Raw genomic sequence first — 19,391 nt, 5'->3', positions numbered from 1 at the left:
CAAAGGTTATTATTGCTCTGTGCAGCAGATTTAAGACAAAGTTCTTTTTTTCCAAAGACCTTGACAGTAGATGAGAAACACTCAGAACATTAGGAAAGGCAGGTATAAATGAGTGAAATTATTTTTCTGAAGATTCATGACAAATCCTTAATATCTGGTATACATGTCTTATTTTGTAGATGTTTGTCTGCCTTGCCAGCAGCAGTTTCCCAGATGGAGCTTAAGCTCAGCTATTGTATTCCTTCTAAATGCTTCACCCAGTCTTGCAGCAAAACATCATAAATGAACCTACCTTGAAGGCAAGCTATTGCTGAACAAGCATTTAAAAAAATATGTAAAATAACATGGATTCATTTCTGTTTTCCCACCTTTTCTGGGTGCACACAGACGCATGAAAACTTTTTAAATTGTCTGTATAATAAACAAGTTATTTTTTCAAAATATTTTATGTCTATATGCAAAAAGCAGCTACTATTTCAATGCACTCCAAATCTATTCATAAGGATATTTTTGACCTATGCATTAAACACTGCCACCCCCTTGCTCCTGATAAATAAAACAGCATGCTTATGATCAATCTGAGGATTAGGAATGAATGAAAGTTAGAATTAATCAGAATCACATGTAACCTCATCCTAATCTGAGGAGATAGAAGATCTGAATAGGGAAGTATACTGATTAAGTGAGTCACTGTGAATGAAAACATGCTACATGGCACTGAGTGAAGGATCTGCTTTAAGTGGAGCCAGAAAACAGAAATGGTTTGGGATAAAGAATCTTAAAAAGAATGGAGAACTAAACTTGCCTTATAGCAATTGGCTGGATTTGTCTATAGCCAAAAGAAGTTATATTGTCTAAATCCCTTTTCTTTTTGTCTGGTTCCCACATGAGGATACAGTTTAGTTGTCATTCTTCATGGTTCCTTTTCTTTCTTACATCTGTAAGTGCTATCAAAATATACAGCTGTGTAATATGTGCTTTACTTGACAACAATTAAACATTTCACATATAGGCTACTGTGGCAATGCTCTTTCCATTTTGTATGTGTGTATGTCTTGTAGGTGGCACTCAAAGAGGAGTACTGAAAATGTGGGGAGTTGCAGTACAGTGGGGGAGGTTGTGAGGGTGTTGCTATAGCTTGTTGGTTGGCAAAAATTCCTGCATCAGCCGCAGCATATGACCAAGCATACTGTTAAAATTCAGACTAGCATATCCTTGCTAAATTGACTAGTCATTTGGGTGCAAATGATGCATATTTTTCTTTCTTTTCCAGACCTGTTTTCTGTTATCAGTGAATGTAATTGGTCAACGGATGGATTTTTATGCCATGATTCATGCCTTCTGGTTGATTGCTGTATTGTATCGACGTAGAAGAAAAGCTATTGCAGAGATCTGGCCAAAGTATTGCTGTTTTCTGGCATGCATCATTACATTCCAGTATTTCCTTTGTATTGGCATTCCACCTGCTCCTTGTAAAGGTATGGATGCTTACCTTTTATGGACAGTTGCTGCTACTTGCTTTTACAGAAAAGTGCTAGAAAAATGATAAGTATTCAATAGTTTCCAAGAGAAAAGGATGAAGTAATCATTGTAAAGTACTGATTGCATTTTTATGTGCTTCTGTCATATAGACTATCCATGGAGAAGTGGTAATGCCAACTTCAACTCGAATATCATAAAGTGGTTATACTTTCCAGACTTCATTGTCAGACCAAACCCTGTCTTCCTTGTCTGTAAGTATTTTAGCACATAGTTGAAAAGTGTTTACGTGTCTTTTGCTTAAAACATCTGCAGAGTAATTTGAAGCTAGACTTTTATTTACTTTCCAGCAGCAAGATGTCATATTCTGTGGGAGATTGGATACAGTGTGGCATTTTGTGTAGCAGAAAAAGTCAATGGTTTAGTAATTTCTGCATCTGTTTTTCTATATCCAACTTTTAATAAATCAGTATAAAAAATTATGGATTACTTTCCCTTTTTAATTTATTTTTTCAATAAAAATCATGAAAGATAGGATAAAAATCAAGTACATTAATAAATGTCAAATTGGTGTTAAATGCATTGAAAACAGTAGTCTTGGATATTCAAAGAAAAGTCTGCTAACTACATTATGGTACATTGCCACCACTCCCTGCACCTCAGTTAGTGACTGAATTTTTCCTTGCAACTACTGCTTTCTCCTAGATGATTTCATGTTGCTGCTGTGTGCATCCTTACAAAGGCAAACATTCGAGGATGAAAATAAAGCTGCTGTACGAATCATGGCTGGAGACAATGTGGAAATTTGTATGAATCTTGAAGCAGCATCTTTTAGCCAGCACAATCCTGTTCCAGACTTCATTCACTGCCGGTAAAACCTGAATCTTTAACACTTGGAAACTGCAGAGCTTCATTTTTATGATGTTGTCTAGTGTGAAAGTAGAAAGGTGAATGATATTAAGAGGGGGCAGAGCCTGAAACAGTCTATTTCAGCTGGTCTTCAAACAGCAGAGCCATTCTTGTGTGACCACTTCAGAAGAGATTAGTTCTGCGTTATGCTGGGCATAACATTAATTGAAGGTCTCTCTGAAAGCTTGATGCAGTGTTAAAAGAATATATAGAAAGAATAAAATTTGCTAGCTATTATTTCGTCAAATTAGGTTTTTGGAAATGCATGTTACCAGCAGATGTGTGAGTGTGAAATGAATAACAAAATTTGAAATACTGTCTAGTAAGAATCTCCCTGTTGCTGATGTGCTTGCAGTTGTTGTCCCAGAGAGGTTTTGCCAATAAAATTAGTTCTCAAGATCAGTAAGATAATACTGCTGTTTCTGTTAGAAATGATTGCTAAGTGTATTTTGAAATAGCTTTAAAGAGGAAACAATGGAAATACATTCAGTTGATTCAACTTGTCCAAGAGATTTATAGCTGCTTCTGAGCATAGGGTAAAGAGTTCTTCCCCTCAGTCTACATAGCAAACCCCATGCTCTAGACCCACTGACATACACAGAGCAAGAAGTCATAACCTCTTTTCAAAATATGCCATCAAGTGGGGATGCTTTCCAAGAGACATCTGCCAAATAGGACTTGGTCATAACCTCCTTTCAAAATACTCCATTGAGTTGGGATACTTTCCAAGACACATCTGCCAAACAGGGCTTGGTTGAGAGGAATGAGTAGAAGGACTGGCTGCTTTTTTCTTATTGCCACTTTAGTGTTGTACACATTAGAAAAGATAATTCAGCAATTGCATCAGGCACTCTGGTATGCTTAATCACCTTGGTCACTGGCAAAGAACTTACTGATGGTGTGGCTGATGGCAGAAAGAAATCTTATTTTCCCATCTTAATCTAGAAAAAAAAACTTGTGAAAAAACTTCATTAACAATGAGAGTATATTTGAAAACTATCTTCAGAAAGGAAGCAGAGGCAAGAAAATAAGTGTTTTCTTTGGCATCTTTTCGAAGTTCCCTGGAATCTAGTTGGTATTTCTAGTCATCTGTAGAAGATATTCCCAAATGGCCAAGTAAGAAAAATTTGAAGTACAAAGGATATTCTTTGAAGATTTTGGATGGGAATCAAAGTCAGGTTTATAATGGAAAGCAAAGTCCAAGCTGAACTGGCCTGCTGCCTCTTCACAATTCTTTGGGTTAAGTTCTGTCTTTTGATTCATATTCATGGTATGCATCAAGCTGAAGCCATTGGTGGCTTCTTATGCATTCAAACACACCACTTGGCACGTGCTGGGAAAACGGACCTGTATATACATTATTAATGCTGTGCAACCGTTTAATTGGGAATCTGCAACTTGTGCTTAGGAGTTAATTATATTGTTGGTGGAAGACACAAAAACCAAACACTTGAAAATCAAAGGATCACATTTGTAGCAGTGAGCTGAGCAAATAACCTGTGATTACTTTATACTTGTTCCAGCTAAATACAGAAATCTGTGTAACTGTTTCATGTGATAGTTTTATGTTTCGTGAATAAGAAAAGAATAAGGCAAAGAAGAAAACAGAACAGTGACATGTTTTTTGTTTGAAAATTCCATCAAATATATAGAGAACTCATTAATGACAGGAAAAGAAGAAATTCCTGTGTACGATATGCTTTCTTGTAGATGCTGGGGCAGGTAAACTGTAACTTTTTGTTGATGTAGTTTGAAATGTCCACTTTCTGAAACTGTAATGGGAACATACTTGTAGTACATGTAGATGGATATAAGAAGACCTTCCTCTATAGTACAAACTGCATAATAGCTCTTGTCTTCTTGATGGAATCTTTCCTTTAGTTTCCCTTTCAGTGTCTTCACTACAATATAGATTTTCCCAGACTTTGAGTTGTGTTAATAGTGAACTACTGTACTTAGATATGCAATCCTAGATGCCTAATTTACTTCAGAGAAGCATCAGAGAATAGCTGGGCAGTCTCTTAAAGTGACTTTGATTCTTTCATTAGAGATTGTAAATCTTTTAAGAGAAGGACTCTCATGCTCTGGAGAACCCACTGAAGATATACCTCAGAAGTGTATGTATCTGGCCTCTATCCAAGATAATTTGGAACGTAAAGGGCTTTGTCTAAAAACATTTCTTTCACTTTGTTTCAGAAATTTCAGAATAGTCTAAATATTTGTAACATGGGCAACAACCTGGTTCAAAGCTTATCCAAGCAACTGAAATGAAAAATAGCATTTATACAAAAGTCAGTCAGAAAGAACTAAACAAATAAGTGAAGGCAACGTGGTTATGCTTCAAAAAATAGTTCTTAGTATTTGTTTGCTTTCTAAGAAGCCCAGTGTAAATTTCCTGCTAAGGAAAAGTTGCGCTTGCGAACTGAAGCACCTTTTTGGTGTGTCTGTTCTCTCAAGAAGATGCCAGTTGGTCACTGTTCTAATAGGCGTGGCTAAAAAACTTTTAACTGCAACATAAACAGTTGCAAGAAAAGGTCAAATTTCCAAATGTTTAATTTTCTTATTTCTGGAGAAATAACTGAGCACAACGATAAATACCGTCTATAGAAGAGATTTCCTGAAATTTTTCTTGTCTTTCCACCCCCACATTTCTCAGGGGATATATGTTTAATCTCAAGGGAGAGTACAACTGGAGGGCTATGAAACAGAAATAAAAATGAAGGATAGTAGTAGGAGCTTTTAAAATGAAACAGAATTTAAAGCAACTTCATTGAGGATAATCCTTTCCCACAGTCTCTAATGCCAGAAAATTCTCATTTCATTTCCCAAGTAGTTTTCTAATGTTCTCCTAGACATTGACAGGGAAATAATTTGGGATTGTAATTTACTTTTTGCCTCCTGAGACCAGAAATTGTACTAACAGTCAGTCATTGAACTGTACCCCTTGGGAACCATCATCAGGTGAGTCAGAAGAAGTCTCTCGAAGGCAGCTGTAATGCCTTTCTTGGAACTAGAGTACTAACTTGAGTTGGTGGGAGAGTATCTGCGAATCATCATTACAGGCTTCCCATATTATTTGTATAAAGCAAATAAACATTTTGTTGCTTATAAAATTGCTTTAAATAACACTGCTTAGGATTTAGGGATTTTTAAAGCAAATAGAATCACGAAGGAAGGACTTCACTGGTAAGAAAAAGAGAATATCAGCTCTGTGAGAAGGTATGACAAAAACAGTAGGGACTAAGTCCCATGGGATCCATCCACAACACTAAATTCAAAGAAGTCAGTTAAAATAAGGGAGCTAATTTTAGGAAACTTCAATGTATCTATTGGAAAAGGGAAAATCACTGAACTTATGAAGACCAAAATAGAGCTACAGAGGGGATGGAGGCTTGGTGAGAAATCAGCAACGTTAGGATTTGAAGGGAAACATTCTGAGTCACACTGTGTGTGAAACGTGTAAGGAATCACAGGTAGGAAAGAGTGAAGGTAAGAAACTAGGGAGTAGAGGTGAAGAGACAGCTAGCGATGGATGTAAATGTACAGGAATAACATGCCTGAAGAAGATAGAGAGGGTAGTCATTAGAGGAAGGCTGTGGGAAGAGCCTTGGGGTTATATGGAGGTGGTGAGCCACACTCAGAGCAAAACAAGAGACTGCTAAGGGAAGGCACTGATATAACATTACAACAGCTTCTCCAGCAAGAGGAAGCACAAAATCATTTCATCAGTGTTTTCTTTAAACTTTAGCATTCCTTTCCTAAACTTCAAGGTGCTGACCACATGACGAAGACCTCAAAAGGATTATCAGCATCAGTGCCTTGGGATACTTGCAGGCAGATGTCTGAACACTAGGCTGGCCACAGCCAAATGTGTCATTAGGAACTCAGCTACACCTAGAGCACTCTCTATGCAAGATGCTGGATTGCATTGCAGTTAAATAATCCCTGTGGAAATAAAATACTGAAGTGATCATGATAAGACTAATAAAGCTGTATTAAATAAAATAGATCATTGAATACAGACAGCCATCAGAGGCTACGATAGATTGGTAGACACACCTTTATTCCCCATCTTAGAGCACTTGAGTCAACCTATAACACTGTAAATAATTAAAGAAAATTAGGAAGATGTTTGGAAAAAGACAAATAAAGGAGTACGAGGGTATTACAATTGAAATAAGTGTGGTTTGAGTAACACTTCAATGTACCTGTGATTATTTAGGTGTAGTTCTTTCAACTCTGTTCATTGTGACTTTGTGCTTGGGCCAGCAAAGAGTTATCTCAGGTGTTCTGTGAAATTCATTTTTAGGTGTGCCCTGAATAATTTCTTCTAACGTCTTCTTGTAAGATGCCAACTTGAAAGTCAAATCTTGAGAGTTATTTGTGTCATTGAGATAGCTTGAAATTGTGTATTTTCAACAATGAGAACAATTTACACTTCTAAGAACCACATCATGCAGTTGTATTGCCTCCTTTTTGAGAAGCTTTTCTTTTCATACCATTTTTTCCGATGTACTGATGTCCAAAACTATTATATTTAATGTATATTTTAAAAATTAGAACTGTTTTATTTGATATTTTAAATCACTGCTAATAACATGACAAATTATTAAGGACATAGTGAAGAAAATGGCTAAGTTATTGTCACACACTTTTCATATTATCTCTAGTTTCTGTCAGTTTTAATCTGAGAGCAGTATATGCTGTTACAGTATGATGACTCAATCAAATGCAATATGAATATGCTTAGATGCAACCAGCTCCAGTTATCTTTTAAGAATCAGAATTCATTTTTGTTGAAGAGTATTAAAATATTCTTGTTTAATCAAAAATCAGTTTGATCAATTTGCTTTGGTCAATTCATTTCCATTTGGGGATTTTCTTGAAAGATATTGATGCACTTTTTCAATAGGAAGAACTGCAATTTCAGTAAGGTGGTTCATAAGCAACCAACATGTAAATGATTATTATTAAAGAAACACCAAATATCAAGTCTTTTTTTTTTTCCTGAAGAAACAGTAAGAGCCCCATTTTGAGTGATATTAAATTAGTGATATTCTGTTCAACTGATATCTTGTGCATCTTTATTTACCTAACGTGTATAAATTATTTGTTAATGTTTTATCGCCTTAAACCCAGCAGCGTTTTTAAAGCCATGACATTTTTAGACTTCACAGGCAGCAGTCCATAAAATTATTTAATGGCTGTGGGAAATAAACATAGAGGAGCTTTCTCATTACCTTTCATTAAATGACTCTCTGGTTAGCTTCGGCAAGCTGCATGTGTATAAAGGTAGGACTATAAATACATACTCCTAGAAAGTTCTGAGCCTAAGAACATCAAGCAGCAGGGGCCTTTTTATGTGGCCTCATCCACTGCAGTTAGTTCATTTACTCCTTGCATGGTTTGGCTCAGGTATATGTGTACTCCCATGGTGCCTTCTCCCTGCCTGGTTTCCTGACAAATCTAGTCTCATAGCCTCGGTGAACAGACCCTGAACACACAGTGCATCTGGAATCAAAATGCCAAATGAGGAGAAACCATGAATTAAATGGTTTTGCAGTGTTTAGCTATATGTAGCATTTGGTATTGCCTTTGGCAGATGTTCTTATTTGAAAGCTTACTGAGTCAATATTAAATCAAGATTTTGAAGACTGAAAATACCAAGTTGTTTCTCACTCTTTCCTAATTGTGCACCAGGCTGATTTCAGATAGATCTGTCTCGCAGCTTCCTGGCAAACATTTCAGTAAATTCTGGTACACTGACATTCTATAGAAACTTCCTTTTTACAGCTCAAAACTTTCTCCACCGGAGAAAAATATTTTTAGTATCTGCATTTGAACGTGAGGCTTGTGACTGGACTGAATTCCCCAGAAGTCACTAATAAATACAGAATTGTTTGCACTGAAGTACTGTAGCTGGCTTTTGAAGATAGATTTGCTATAGCATTAGCCAGACTTCTTGTAAGATGATCTCAGGTAGCTTTTAAATTTCATACACTGCACTGCCAGATAGTATCACTCTATCATGAATCACAGAAAAGGACAAGAGTGATCATCTAGTTTCAACCCCCTGCTATGTGCAGGGTCGCCAACCACCAGACCAGGCTGCCCAGAGCCACATCCAGCCTGGCCTTGAATGCCTCCAGGGATGGGGCATCCACAACCTCCTTGGGCAACCTGTTCCTGTGTTTCACCACCCTCTGTGTGAAAATATTCCTCTTAATATCTAACCTAAATCTCCATTGTCTCAGTTTAATACCATTCCATGAAGTTAAAAACCACCATGAAATTTGCTGAAAATGTATTTTTCCCCTCTTGATCTCATGTAATGCAAAATGTCCTGAGTGGAGCATCATGAATGAGTTGGAACCAAGTACATGAGCCAGACACTGATTTTGGCATTATTCCCATGCAGGTGCCCAAATGCTGACAAAAGCCCTGCAGTCTGTAGCCACAAGTAGCAGCCAGTAGCACAGTAGAAGAAATTTATCATTGTCCTCAGAAAATGACAATGTTTTTCCTTCCTCTTTTACTTCCAGGTCCTATTTAGATATGTATAAGGTGATAATCTTTAGTTACCTCTTCTGGTTCGTGCTTACTATAATCTTCATAACGGGAACAACAAGGATCAGCATATTCTGTATGGGCTACTTGGTTGCCTGCTTTTATTTCCTTCTCTTTGGTGGAGATCTGCTGCTGAAACCCATCAGGAGCATCCTGCGCTACTGGGACTGGCTGATTGCATACAATGTTTTTGTGATCACCATGAAGAACATACTCTCGGTAAGCAGCAGCTGCATTTTCTCTGGGTGGTTTTGTGCCTTCATAGGAACTGTGCACAGTGCACTGAATGGCCATTAAAAATCCTTTTCAGGAGCCCAGGCTTTTGCTAGTGCAGAGCAGGCTCCGTTTTGTATCAGAAACTGCAAGTGCATATCCAGAGAATGCTAATGCATGCATGTTATAGGAAAGTGTGCCACCCTTACATGGCTCTGAAAAAGCTTGAAAGCCATTTTCAAAGGATCAGATTCTGGTTTCTCTGCCTAGTTAAATTGTTCCTTACAAGTCTTGTGAAAATTTCAATGAAGTAAGTAAGAAGTGCAAGATTACACCATCAATAAATAGCACACATTCAGTTAAACTTTTTATTTAAAACCAGAATTTTCAAGTCCAATAGTAAGTACAGTTATGTGATGTAATGTAGCTAGTGAGGTTGAGCATTACAAGCTGCATTCTGTTTTCCTTTAGAACTAGCATGAGCTTCAGATGAGAACAGACATTCTATAATTAAAGGTTAAATACTTCTGCAAGGTATTAATGGTTTTCTTACATTAGCTCTTTAGATCAGATTTTTGCAGTGGCACTAATAGGTGATTGAGACAAGGCAGTGCTTAAAACTTTATGAAAGATAAATTTAGATTTATTCCTGGCAATTGCCTCTTAGCTTTGAGCATTTGTAGTGCTGGACAGAAAAGAGCAGACATTTTTCGTTTTACATTTATATAAGTCACTGTACTGAAATAAAATTGATTTATATGTGGTTTGAATTTGCAAATGTTCTGAATGCTTACATATGTGCTTCATTTTATGCTTGGGAATTCAGTGGGGCTATGCATATGTTCAGCTCTTGTCTGTGCATGTTTTCAAATTTAACTCAGTGATTTATAAAAGTTGCTTAGCTGTCACACTGCATCACATGACAGACATATCACTTTCTCTGCAAAAACAAAGCCAACACCACATACCTGCTATCCAATGGATAACCAGAAGAACAAATTGTTTAAAGTGTTGTGTGCACCTGGTAAAGACTGTCTTTGACTAATCTCTGTTTTACTAATGAGATGTAAAACAGCCTGTGGCAGTCTAAATATTTGCGTGTAATTTAAAGAGATGCAATACTTTTCTTATCTTTATTTCTGCTATGCCTTCTTAGATGAAACTGTTCTTTTACTTCACAGATAGGAGCATGCGGCTACATTGAGTCTTTAATTCAGAATAGTTGCTGGTTGATTCAGGCATTTAGTCTGGCTTGCACAGTTAAAGGCTACCGTATCCGTAAGTATGGCTCATTTCTCTTTGTAATTTGCTATAAACAGTGGATCACCTTTGAAATCTTCTACCATATTTAAGCTGTGTCCTCTCTTGACATATTACCTTGTGCAAATGTCTTGCATGTAAGTGCAGCTAAGCAAGTTTCATCATATATGGAATAGCGAGAAACTGGAAATATCAGGGAGATCTCACTGTGGCCCTCCAATACTTGAAGGGGGTTTACCAACAGGAGGGAAAGCAACTTTTTTACATGGGCAGATAGGGATAGGACAAGGGGAAATGGCAGAGGGTAGTGAGGCGCTGGCACAGCTGCCCATGTAAGCTGTGGTGCCCCATCTCTGCAGGCACTCAAGGCCAGGTTGGATGGGGTCCTGGGCAGCTGAGCTGCTGGAGGGCAGCCCTGCCCATAGAACAGGGTGTGACTGGTGGGCTCTGAGGTCCCTTCCAGTCCAAATCATTCTGTGATTCTATGATCTCATAGAATCAGGGGAGATACTATTACGATAAGCGAACTATCTAGACCCCCACTCACGTACACACATTTACTTTGCTTTAAACATAAAGTCTGGTGATGCTGGAGCTCAAGAAAATTTCCCTGTATATGCAGTTGATGGCATAATTGGGAGTATGGTTTCACCTTCCAAATTGAGTTCATCACTCAGCTGAAAACTCTCACTCCTCCTTTTGTTCAGCTGCTGAAAGGGTAAGCCAGTTCAGCTCATTGAAATGGCAAGAGGCTGAGCCAGCATAAAAACTAGTAATTTTTTTTAATGATCATTCTCAAGCTTGTGATGGTAACAGAGTGGGAATAGTTAGTATCTGTGGATGGAAGTGAGAAGGGTTGAAGGAAAAATGGGGAGCAAGACCCTGGATCCCACAATGATTTATTGTTTTAGCTCTGCACTTTGTCCTACATTGACAGCATGAGATCATACGATTTTTTCCAATATTTTTTTAGCACAATTTAAAACAGATCTGTTTTAAACTCCACTCCAGTGAGTCTGCAGCAGAGTTCTGAATTTCTATTTCAAAAATCCTTGTGTCTGACTCTAATAGATAAGAGGATATAAAGATAGGAAAAACAAAGATGTACATTCACAAGATAATTGGTGCCTGGTGGTTCATATTATCCAAAACTTTTTGAGCAGAATCAGAAACCTAGACATGGTTTTCTGACTTCCCAGGGGATGAGCACAGCAGGCTTTGAAGCTCTAGGAGCTTGAGCTTCCTGACCTGTTAGGCTGGTTTTGTTGTAAAGCCAACTTTGAGCCAGAGTCTGTCCTTCGAGTCCTTCTCTCCCTTCTGTGGGGCAGGGTAGGCCATTCAGTTTATAGTCCAGCTACAAAAAAAACCACTGTTTTAATTTTTGAGTATACCCAAGAGAATTGTCTCTAGAGAATAAATAAAGAAAGAAAAGAAGAAATATCCAAAGCCAAAATCTAGAGGCAGGAGGAATGGGATTTCCTCTCTGCCTTTCTCCTCCTATCCCAAAGGAAGCAGTTTTGTGGTTTCAAATGGTTTTTCTCATCTGCAATGGAAAGAAACATTCGAGGATTGCTGCGAACTGGGTTGTGGAGAGGAAAAGGAAATATATTAAGTGGTAGAAGTCAATTAAAAGTTGATTTTGACTTAAAAAAAACCATTTCATTATCATATTGATATTGTTCTTAATTGAAAAATGAGACAAAAAGTCATTTTGAAATGAAAAAAAAACCAACGTAAAACGTGCCATTCTAAAAAGTGCTGAAATCAAATATTTCAATCTAACCAAAAAAACTTTATTTTTTTCCCAAGTACTTACTAAGACAGAGTGAATTTGTTTCTAAATTCTTCACTTTTGGTGAATACCCAGTTTTCATGTCATAGCACATCGTTGGAATGTTTCCAGTCCACTTTAAAAGAATCTACAGCATACATCAGACAGAAATGCATGTCAGCTTTCTGAAGAAAAATGAAGTGAAAGGACCTCAATTCAATTCAATTTAAAAGCTTTATTGAAAACCATTTTCATGGCATGATTTAAATGATTAAGCATTATAAAAAAGGCTTATTACAACAGTTCTTACACTGATGGTTTATTTTTTCCAGCAACCAACAACGCAGACTGTAAACTACCTAGTGGAGAAGCAGGAATCATCTGGGACAGTATATGTTTTGCTTTTCTGCTGCTGCAAAGAAGAGTCTTCATGAGTTATTACTTCCTTCATGTGGTTGCAGATATAAAAGCTTCCCAGATCCTGGCATCAAGGTAACATTAAGTTAAAGTAAATAAATATATAAACAGCTTGACTACTCAAAAAAGCCCTACTGTTTATGATAGATAGCATCAATGGAGTTCTGGTAGTTAACATTGATTTAAACAATCCATGCTAAATTAATAATTGCAACTCGAACTCTGACACAGCGCATGAGAAAACAATTAAGAATCTGATAGAAATTAAATTCACCAAGCAGTATCTGATGCTTTCATAGCTTTAATTAAAAGCTGTGGAAGTCGATGTGTGTTGCAGCAGCCTCTCAAATCGGTATGTATAGGAGCAGATGTCAACAAATGTTCTAAGTCTTGGAAAGAAAACATTCTGAGATCAGAGTCTGAGAAAATGGGCTGTAGAAATCACATCTCCAAAAAATGTCCCAAAATGATTGGGAAAAATGCAGAGAAGTAATTGTATCTGACTGAGGAAGACACGAAGTGTTGCATCACTGAAATCCAACTATGATGTGGCTAAGAAGTGTCATTTTGGTTCTGTTACTTATAGTTTTTTACTATCATCCGTTCACAGCTGTCACTACCGCAGCCATTCTCCTGTTCTTGTTTGTTTGTTTTGTTTTGTCTTTTTGTTTTTGTTTTATAATAAGAAGGCAGATGAAAATGAAACTGTTTGTAATTTCAGTAAGATTTCTGAAGGATTACTTTTGTTAATTTTGGATTAAGTGTATTATGGTATTTCTTTCCTCCCCTAAAAAAAAACTGATTGATTTCTGTACACATTTGAGGGCAAATTTGACTTGCATGTCCTAAAAAGAGCTATTTTTTTAAATCTTCGTTTCCTTTCCTCTCCTGGAATTTCTTAAAAAAGGAGACATTTTTAGCTACATGTGCTGACCAAATTCTCTGCTGCAAATGGGACTACCTAAAGATGTATACCTGAGTCCCCTGCTGCCTCTCTCAGACCTTTGCTTTGGGGTGAATTTCAGTGATAATGCCAAAGAGTACTGGATATTGTTTTTTTCTTTTCTTTTTTTTTCCCCTATGCTGTCTTCACAGTGAACATAGAACAAAGCAATATCATGAACATCAAAATACCTTCTAAATTGGAGAGTTTGTATCAAGAAGGAAGAATAGACTAATCTAAATGGCACTGGAATTTGAAAAAAAGACACGTTTGGTTTCTACTTCCAGCTTTGTGTCTCTTGGTGAGATGCTGAACCTATCCATCAGCAAAAGGATAGACAATAGTGGCCTACGACAGAAGCTCTGTAAAGATAAATGTGTTACTGACCAGGAACTACTAAGATGCTACAGGAAGAAGGGTTATATAAATACAGCAATCTTATTAACTTTTTTTAGCTGGCTGTTTGCATTGCTAAAATCCAAGCTTTTAATTTATTTGGACTATGAAGAAGGTCATATTTGGATCCAGACAGTATAGCCTGAACCTGTCTTCTAGTAAAAGTTAATTGTGAAATAAAAACTCCTTACATGGAAGAACCAAAAATCTCTCAGAAAAGATGGTTGAAAAATTAGTTAGAAGTAATCTTCTGAATCTAGAGATGTACTTATTGATTTCTTTACAGAAATAAAAAAGAGAGAGAAGGCTTTAAATCTATTCTACTTCTCTGAGAAAGTCTTTGAGACTCTTCAAGACTTTTTGAGAGCTCTTGAGTGAATAAAGAATGAGGGAAGAGTAGAGACTCATGTTCTGGATATCCAAGTCACTGAGTCAGTTGCATTTCTAAGGAAATGGAATTAAAAGTCATACGATTTTGGCACACCAGAAATCTGCTGAAGGGTTTGTCAACAGATAGAAAGTGCTGTAACATTCAGAGGGTTAAAGTGCAGCTGAGGCTATGTTCATTATGGTTCTGGATGAAGTCCTGAGCTGGGTTTAACTCATAACTTCTTGGCGCTATGAGCAGAAGGACAAGATGATTACAGTGAAGATTACAACTCCTGGAAGTGAGCAAGAGGTCCTAACTCAGCCCTGAACTTGTCCGTGTTCTGCATTCTTTGGGACTGGAAACTCAAGTCACCCATCAATAGCTACAGGAGTTCTTAAAACTTTTAGGCCAACTTGGGATCACAGTGTTTGACCCAGCTGTTGAAATAATTGACTGTAAAGGAATTAATATTCTAGATTCATTGATTATCTCTTTCCAGCAAATGAAGTGATTAGCTGTCATAAAGAAAACTTGGAAACATTTAATCTTTCCTCTCTTTTCCTTTCTTTCCATTTCTGCTGTAGGGGTGCTGAGCTTTTCCAGGCTACAATTGTTAAGGCAGTAAAGGCAAGAATTGAAGAGGAAAAAAAATCAATGGATCAACTGAAAAGACAGTATGTATTTACATATATATAATTATACATGTGTATATATATATGCACATGTATATGTTTTTATGTTTTCACTGATTGTTGGCATTTATCTAGCACCTTATTTTATAGAAATGATTAGTAGGTTTTTGAATTATGATTTTGCAAGTAAAGAACGGTTGCTCTGGGTATTCAGAGATATTAGGCTTTTCAGTGCTACTCAGTTTCAGAATCATCTTTTCTAGAAATACAACATATTGAGTAGGCTTAATTTTCATTTAAAAATAGAGTTGCAATTCTAGGACAAGGGGTTGCAAGGTTGACATAAAAAATTAGCATGAAATGTTCTGATGTGCCTACTGAAATGGAAACAGAATTTTGAAATGTAAACAGTTATTTTGTAAAAATAAAGAGAAGATGTGAACATCCTTACTCATTCTGAAGATTAGAAGAATCTTAGAAATTTATTGATGACAGGTTAACAAGATCATCGTCTAACTGTTCCATAGTTGAGTACTATAGCTATGTGACCACGCTTAAGAGATATTTTATGTTATCACATACACTATGTTTTGCTTTCTTCTAGAGGTCCAGCTCACTCTGTAGTTTTGGGTTGTCCTGTTTTGTGTGGCGTGAAAGCATGTGATGTGAGGAAATGTGAAAAAAAAATCTTTTTTTCCTCTTTCTACCTTTCTTCCCTTCTACTAAATACCCTGCTGTTCTCTTGGTTGCTCTCTCCCTCTCTCTCATGAAAGTAGGATAGAAGGCAGTGAAATGCTATTTCCACTGTGAAACTCATGAAAAGGCACATTATTAATAATGGTAGGTGCATTATTAATAAGAAGTGCCACATTAATGCCATCTCACTTGAAGGTGCAAGTGTAGATAGTTAAAACATGGAGGCTAAAACATAGTAGCTGGATTAGAAAAAAAGCAGAAATCTGAACAGCAAAGTGCTGAATTAGGAAATCTATATTTGAAAGTCAAATGAGCAATATCCTGGCTCTGCTGTAATGAATACAATATTCTCATTGACTTAAGCATTATTAGGATTTCATTCTGTATATTGGAATTCCTAGTAAAAGTTGTTGCATACCTGTTTATTCAGTTTAGCTTGTGTTTGGTTAAAATTTACATAAATATATATTTTACTTTCAAAGACAATATTTTCCTTCAGTTTAACTGTCCTGGAGATTACTTCTCTTTATGCTGTCTACTTTTTTGTTGTATCCAGCCAACATTCTTGTTTAGTAACTGCAAAAAGCTATCAAAGTCCTTCCATCACCATGCACGAAAAGCCATATCTGTTTCCTAACCAAATGTCAAAACCTCCTTCTATTTCATGGCTGAAACACCAGAAGGCTGCAGGTCCATGCTCCCTGCTGGTTCACTTGGGATTTCCCACCAGATGTACTGGGCTGTTACTGATACTGTGGTGTGCTTGAATCAACCTTTTCGTAGTTGGAGACATGTGCCTTTCTCAGGAATCATTCTTTTCAGTTAATTCTACACAGTTTAAGATCAAGGAGATAGTACTGCTTACATCTCCAAAGCTAATTTATATTTCTGTAAAAATTGCTAGTTCATATTTGCAGTATTTTCAACAATAGAAGATGCCTGTTTAAATTCATTCAGTAGTGCCCACTCTTCAGTCAGTGGTTTTTCTTTAACATATAGACAGATTAATAATCAATATGCACTCAGATATTTTTATTAAAAATAATGATTTGTTTCTAGTCCAAATTGTGTTGCAATTATTTGTTATCGTTGATTTCATTTTTCTTAGTACTGCTTTTTAAAATGCGACAAAAGACCTAAAGGACCAGATTATGCTGTTTACAGAGTTGCAAGAAGGAAAATTAGAGGTCTGCCTGCATCTGAACACAACTGAACCAGTTTAAGTCTCTTGTGGTTGCCGATCTGTAGGACACATGAGAGTATTACTGGTGAAGATGGATGTAGCACGGGTAGTGCAGGAACAGCACCATTCCTGACTGAGTGGCAAGTTTCAGGAAAACCACTGCATTACACAGAAGTCCTTTTTCTCTCAGAACTTTATTTGCTGTATTGTAGCTTTGGCAGCAATTCTTTCATTTTCCAATAACTGAAAGAAAGTTGAAGGAGAGTAGGTAAAACCATCATGTGTTAGCAGGCAACTCACTTCTGACTGAAGTTCTGCCAGTGGGTGAACCTCCAGGCTTGGCCCTTGCAGCCAGCCCCTTCAGAGCCATTTATCTCCCTGTTTTTAAAGGCAAGATTAGTGACAGTATGTAATGGACCCTTCTAGTTGAATTGTTCATGTGTGTATGAATGAATTTAAACAGCTCTTTTTCAGAGTGTGTTGAAAGGGGTGAAGACCAGAATATAATAAAGTTCTTCCTTTTGCTAGAATGGATCGCATCAAAGCCAGGCAGCAAAAATATAAAAAGGGTAAAGAGAGGATGCTAAGCATGACACAGGATTCCACAGAAGGGCCTGAAATTCGGAAGGTTTCAGAAGAAGATGATGAAGGTACCATTAGCCATTGTCATACCATAACTGCAGTTGAGCGCTAAGGACCTAATAGACAATAGAAATGTTGGGCAAGTGAGAAATCATTCTTCAGATTGTTCATCGTGGAACAAGGTTGATTGTTCAGTAACATTTTGAAGCTTAATTCAGCCAAAAAAATCTGAGATATTATATTGCAAGAAGACTTAGAGAAAACAGTTTGCTTGGAGGTTACTTTTGGTTAACTTCAGGTTGTTGGCAAAGAGCTGAATAGCAGCAGAGATTTGTTTTGAGCAAAATTATTGTGCATAAACTACAAAGCTACAAATAGGTGGAATTCACATTTTTCTAGCTTGGTTTTTTGGATGTTGTGAGGCTTTTTTTCAGTTGCTGAAATATTTGTATGTTTTTTAAATGCTGTTAAATGTGGGAATGGATAAGTGATATCTGTCTAGCGCCACATTTCCAGCACTGACTTAGGATCAACGTTTACTGGATCTAAAATTTTGGCGCCTGAAATTTAGAGGGATTTAAGAGAAGTTATTGTTCACTGTTATTACAGTGAAGAGTGACTGTATGTTTTAAAATGCAAAACTGAACTTTTAAGCTGTTTTAGCATAGATTTCTGTTCAAACTGCTGCAAAACCTAAAGTATTTGTGCTGGGTGGTCATGCTTCTAAATGACTTCTATACCGAATGCATTCAGTACTCTGACATCTGATGTGCTCATGAAATTTTGCTCTTTTGAGAGAAATGAAAAATGATTTATCAATATAATGAACGTTTCTCATTTTGTAAAATTAATGTTTGGACATATTTCATTTTAGGAGAAGCAGACAAAGAGAAAGCCAAGGGCAAAAAAAAGCTGTGGTGGCGGCCTTGGGTTGATCATGCTTCCAGTAGGTTTTCTCAATCATTTTACAAATAAGTGGATTTAACCCTTATATCCTTGACCAGAATGAAGGCATTCCCTGACCTGTTTGTTTTATGCCTGATTTTAAGATTGTGACTTGATAGAAGTCTTGTTTATTTTAGCAAATAATTTCTACTTCCAAATATTTAATTTGGAAGGTTAACCATATTTTGATATGTATACTTTTTTTTTTTTTTTTTTTTTTTTTTTTTTTTATGTTGGAAGCATAGCTTATGACATTTTGGGCATTTTTAGAAAGATATCAAATCAGATAAAAAGTATGTGCCAAAAATTTTGGCTTCAAAAGTCTTAAATTCTCCCCTGCTGCAAGGTACAATATATTTAACCATACAAATGTGAAGGTTTGCTAATGTATTCTAAGTCATAATTTTGTTTTAATATGCACACATCATAGATCTTTTTTATGGTCCTTCAGTGATACTGTGATCAGCTGTAGAAATACGAATGCCACAGTAAGGCAGCTAGACTGCTCCCACATCAGGAACACAGAGCTCAGCTGAGTATCTCTGATATTGTTATTTACATATTTTTGTGTTTATTTGAGAGCAGAACTACGTTCAGCCTTGTGCACAAGAAATTATTATTCTCATATCATTGTTCCACTGTGGTATTCTAATGTATTTCCATCCCAGTCCAAGTAGATAATAGAGTTCATCCATATTCATTCATTGGATGAAACAGAAGAAAACTGAGCAGATTACAATCTCAAATCTGATGTCCTATTGGATCTTTGTTCAAGGAAATAAAATGTAAACTCCTTAATATGTTCTGAAGATTCTAAAAATATTCAGATATATAGCACTGACCAGAGTTAAATATAAATGTCTGTATCATGCCTCGTCATTTACTTTATCGAGAGTTACTCCTAGTAATAATTTTACACATCTACAGACTCCTTAATTTATGTTTGTGTATTTGTTTATATCTCCAGCATATATATTTGCCAACAGTGTTTAACAGAATATTGGATGCTTATTTCTATCAAGTCACAA

General features: G+C 36.6%; 1 protein-coding gene across 1 annotated transcript in view; it reads left to right on the top strand.

Moving 5' to 3' along the window:
• Positions 1-19,391, top strand: part of PIEZO2 (piezo type mechanosensitive ion channel component 2) — a gene marked incomplete at both ends in the record, with an annotated part of 287,728 nt that overhangs the window by 225,026 nt on the left and 43,311 nt on the right. Inside the window, 9 exons of the mRNA XM_079533880.1 lie at positions 1,274-1,478; positions 1,632-1,733; positions 2,185-2,350; positions 8,931-9,174; positions 10,350-10,446; positions 12,532-12,691; positions 14,910-14,999; positions 17,365-17,486; positions 18,293-18,364. Coding sequence (XP_079390006.1) covers positions 1,274-1,478; positions 1,632-1,733; positions 2,185-2,350; positions 8,931-9,174; positions 10,350-10,446; positions 12,532-12,691; positions 14,910-14,999; positions 17,365-17,486; positions 18,293-18,364 — 1,258 coding nt within the window. The remainder of the gene's footprint in view (positions 1-1,273; positions 1,479-1,631; positions 1,734-2,184; positions 2,351-8,930; positions 9,175-10,349; positions 10,447-12,531; positions 12,692-14,909; positions 15,000-17,364; positions 17,487-18,292; positions 18,365-19,391) is intronic.

This window comes from Tetrao urogallus, assembly GCF_951394365.1.
Source record: "Tetrao urogallus genome assembly, chromosome: 3".
Taxonomy (NCBI): domain Eukaryota; kingdom Metazoa; phylum Chordata; class Aves; order Galliformes; family Phasianidae; genus Tetrao; species Tetrao urogallus.
The sequence above is the reverse complement of the archived record's forward strand: the minus strand, read 5'-3'. Positions and strand labels throughout refer to the sequence as shown.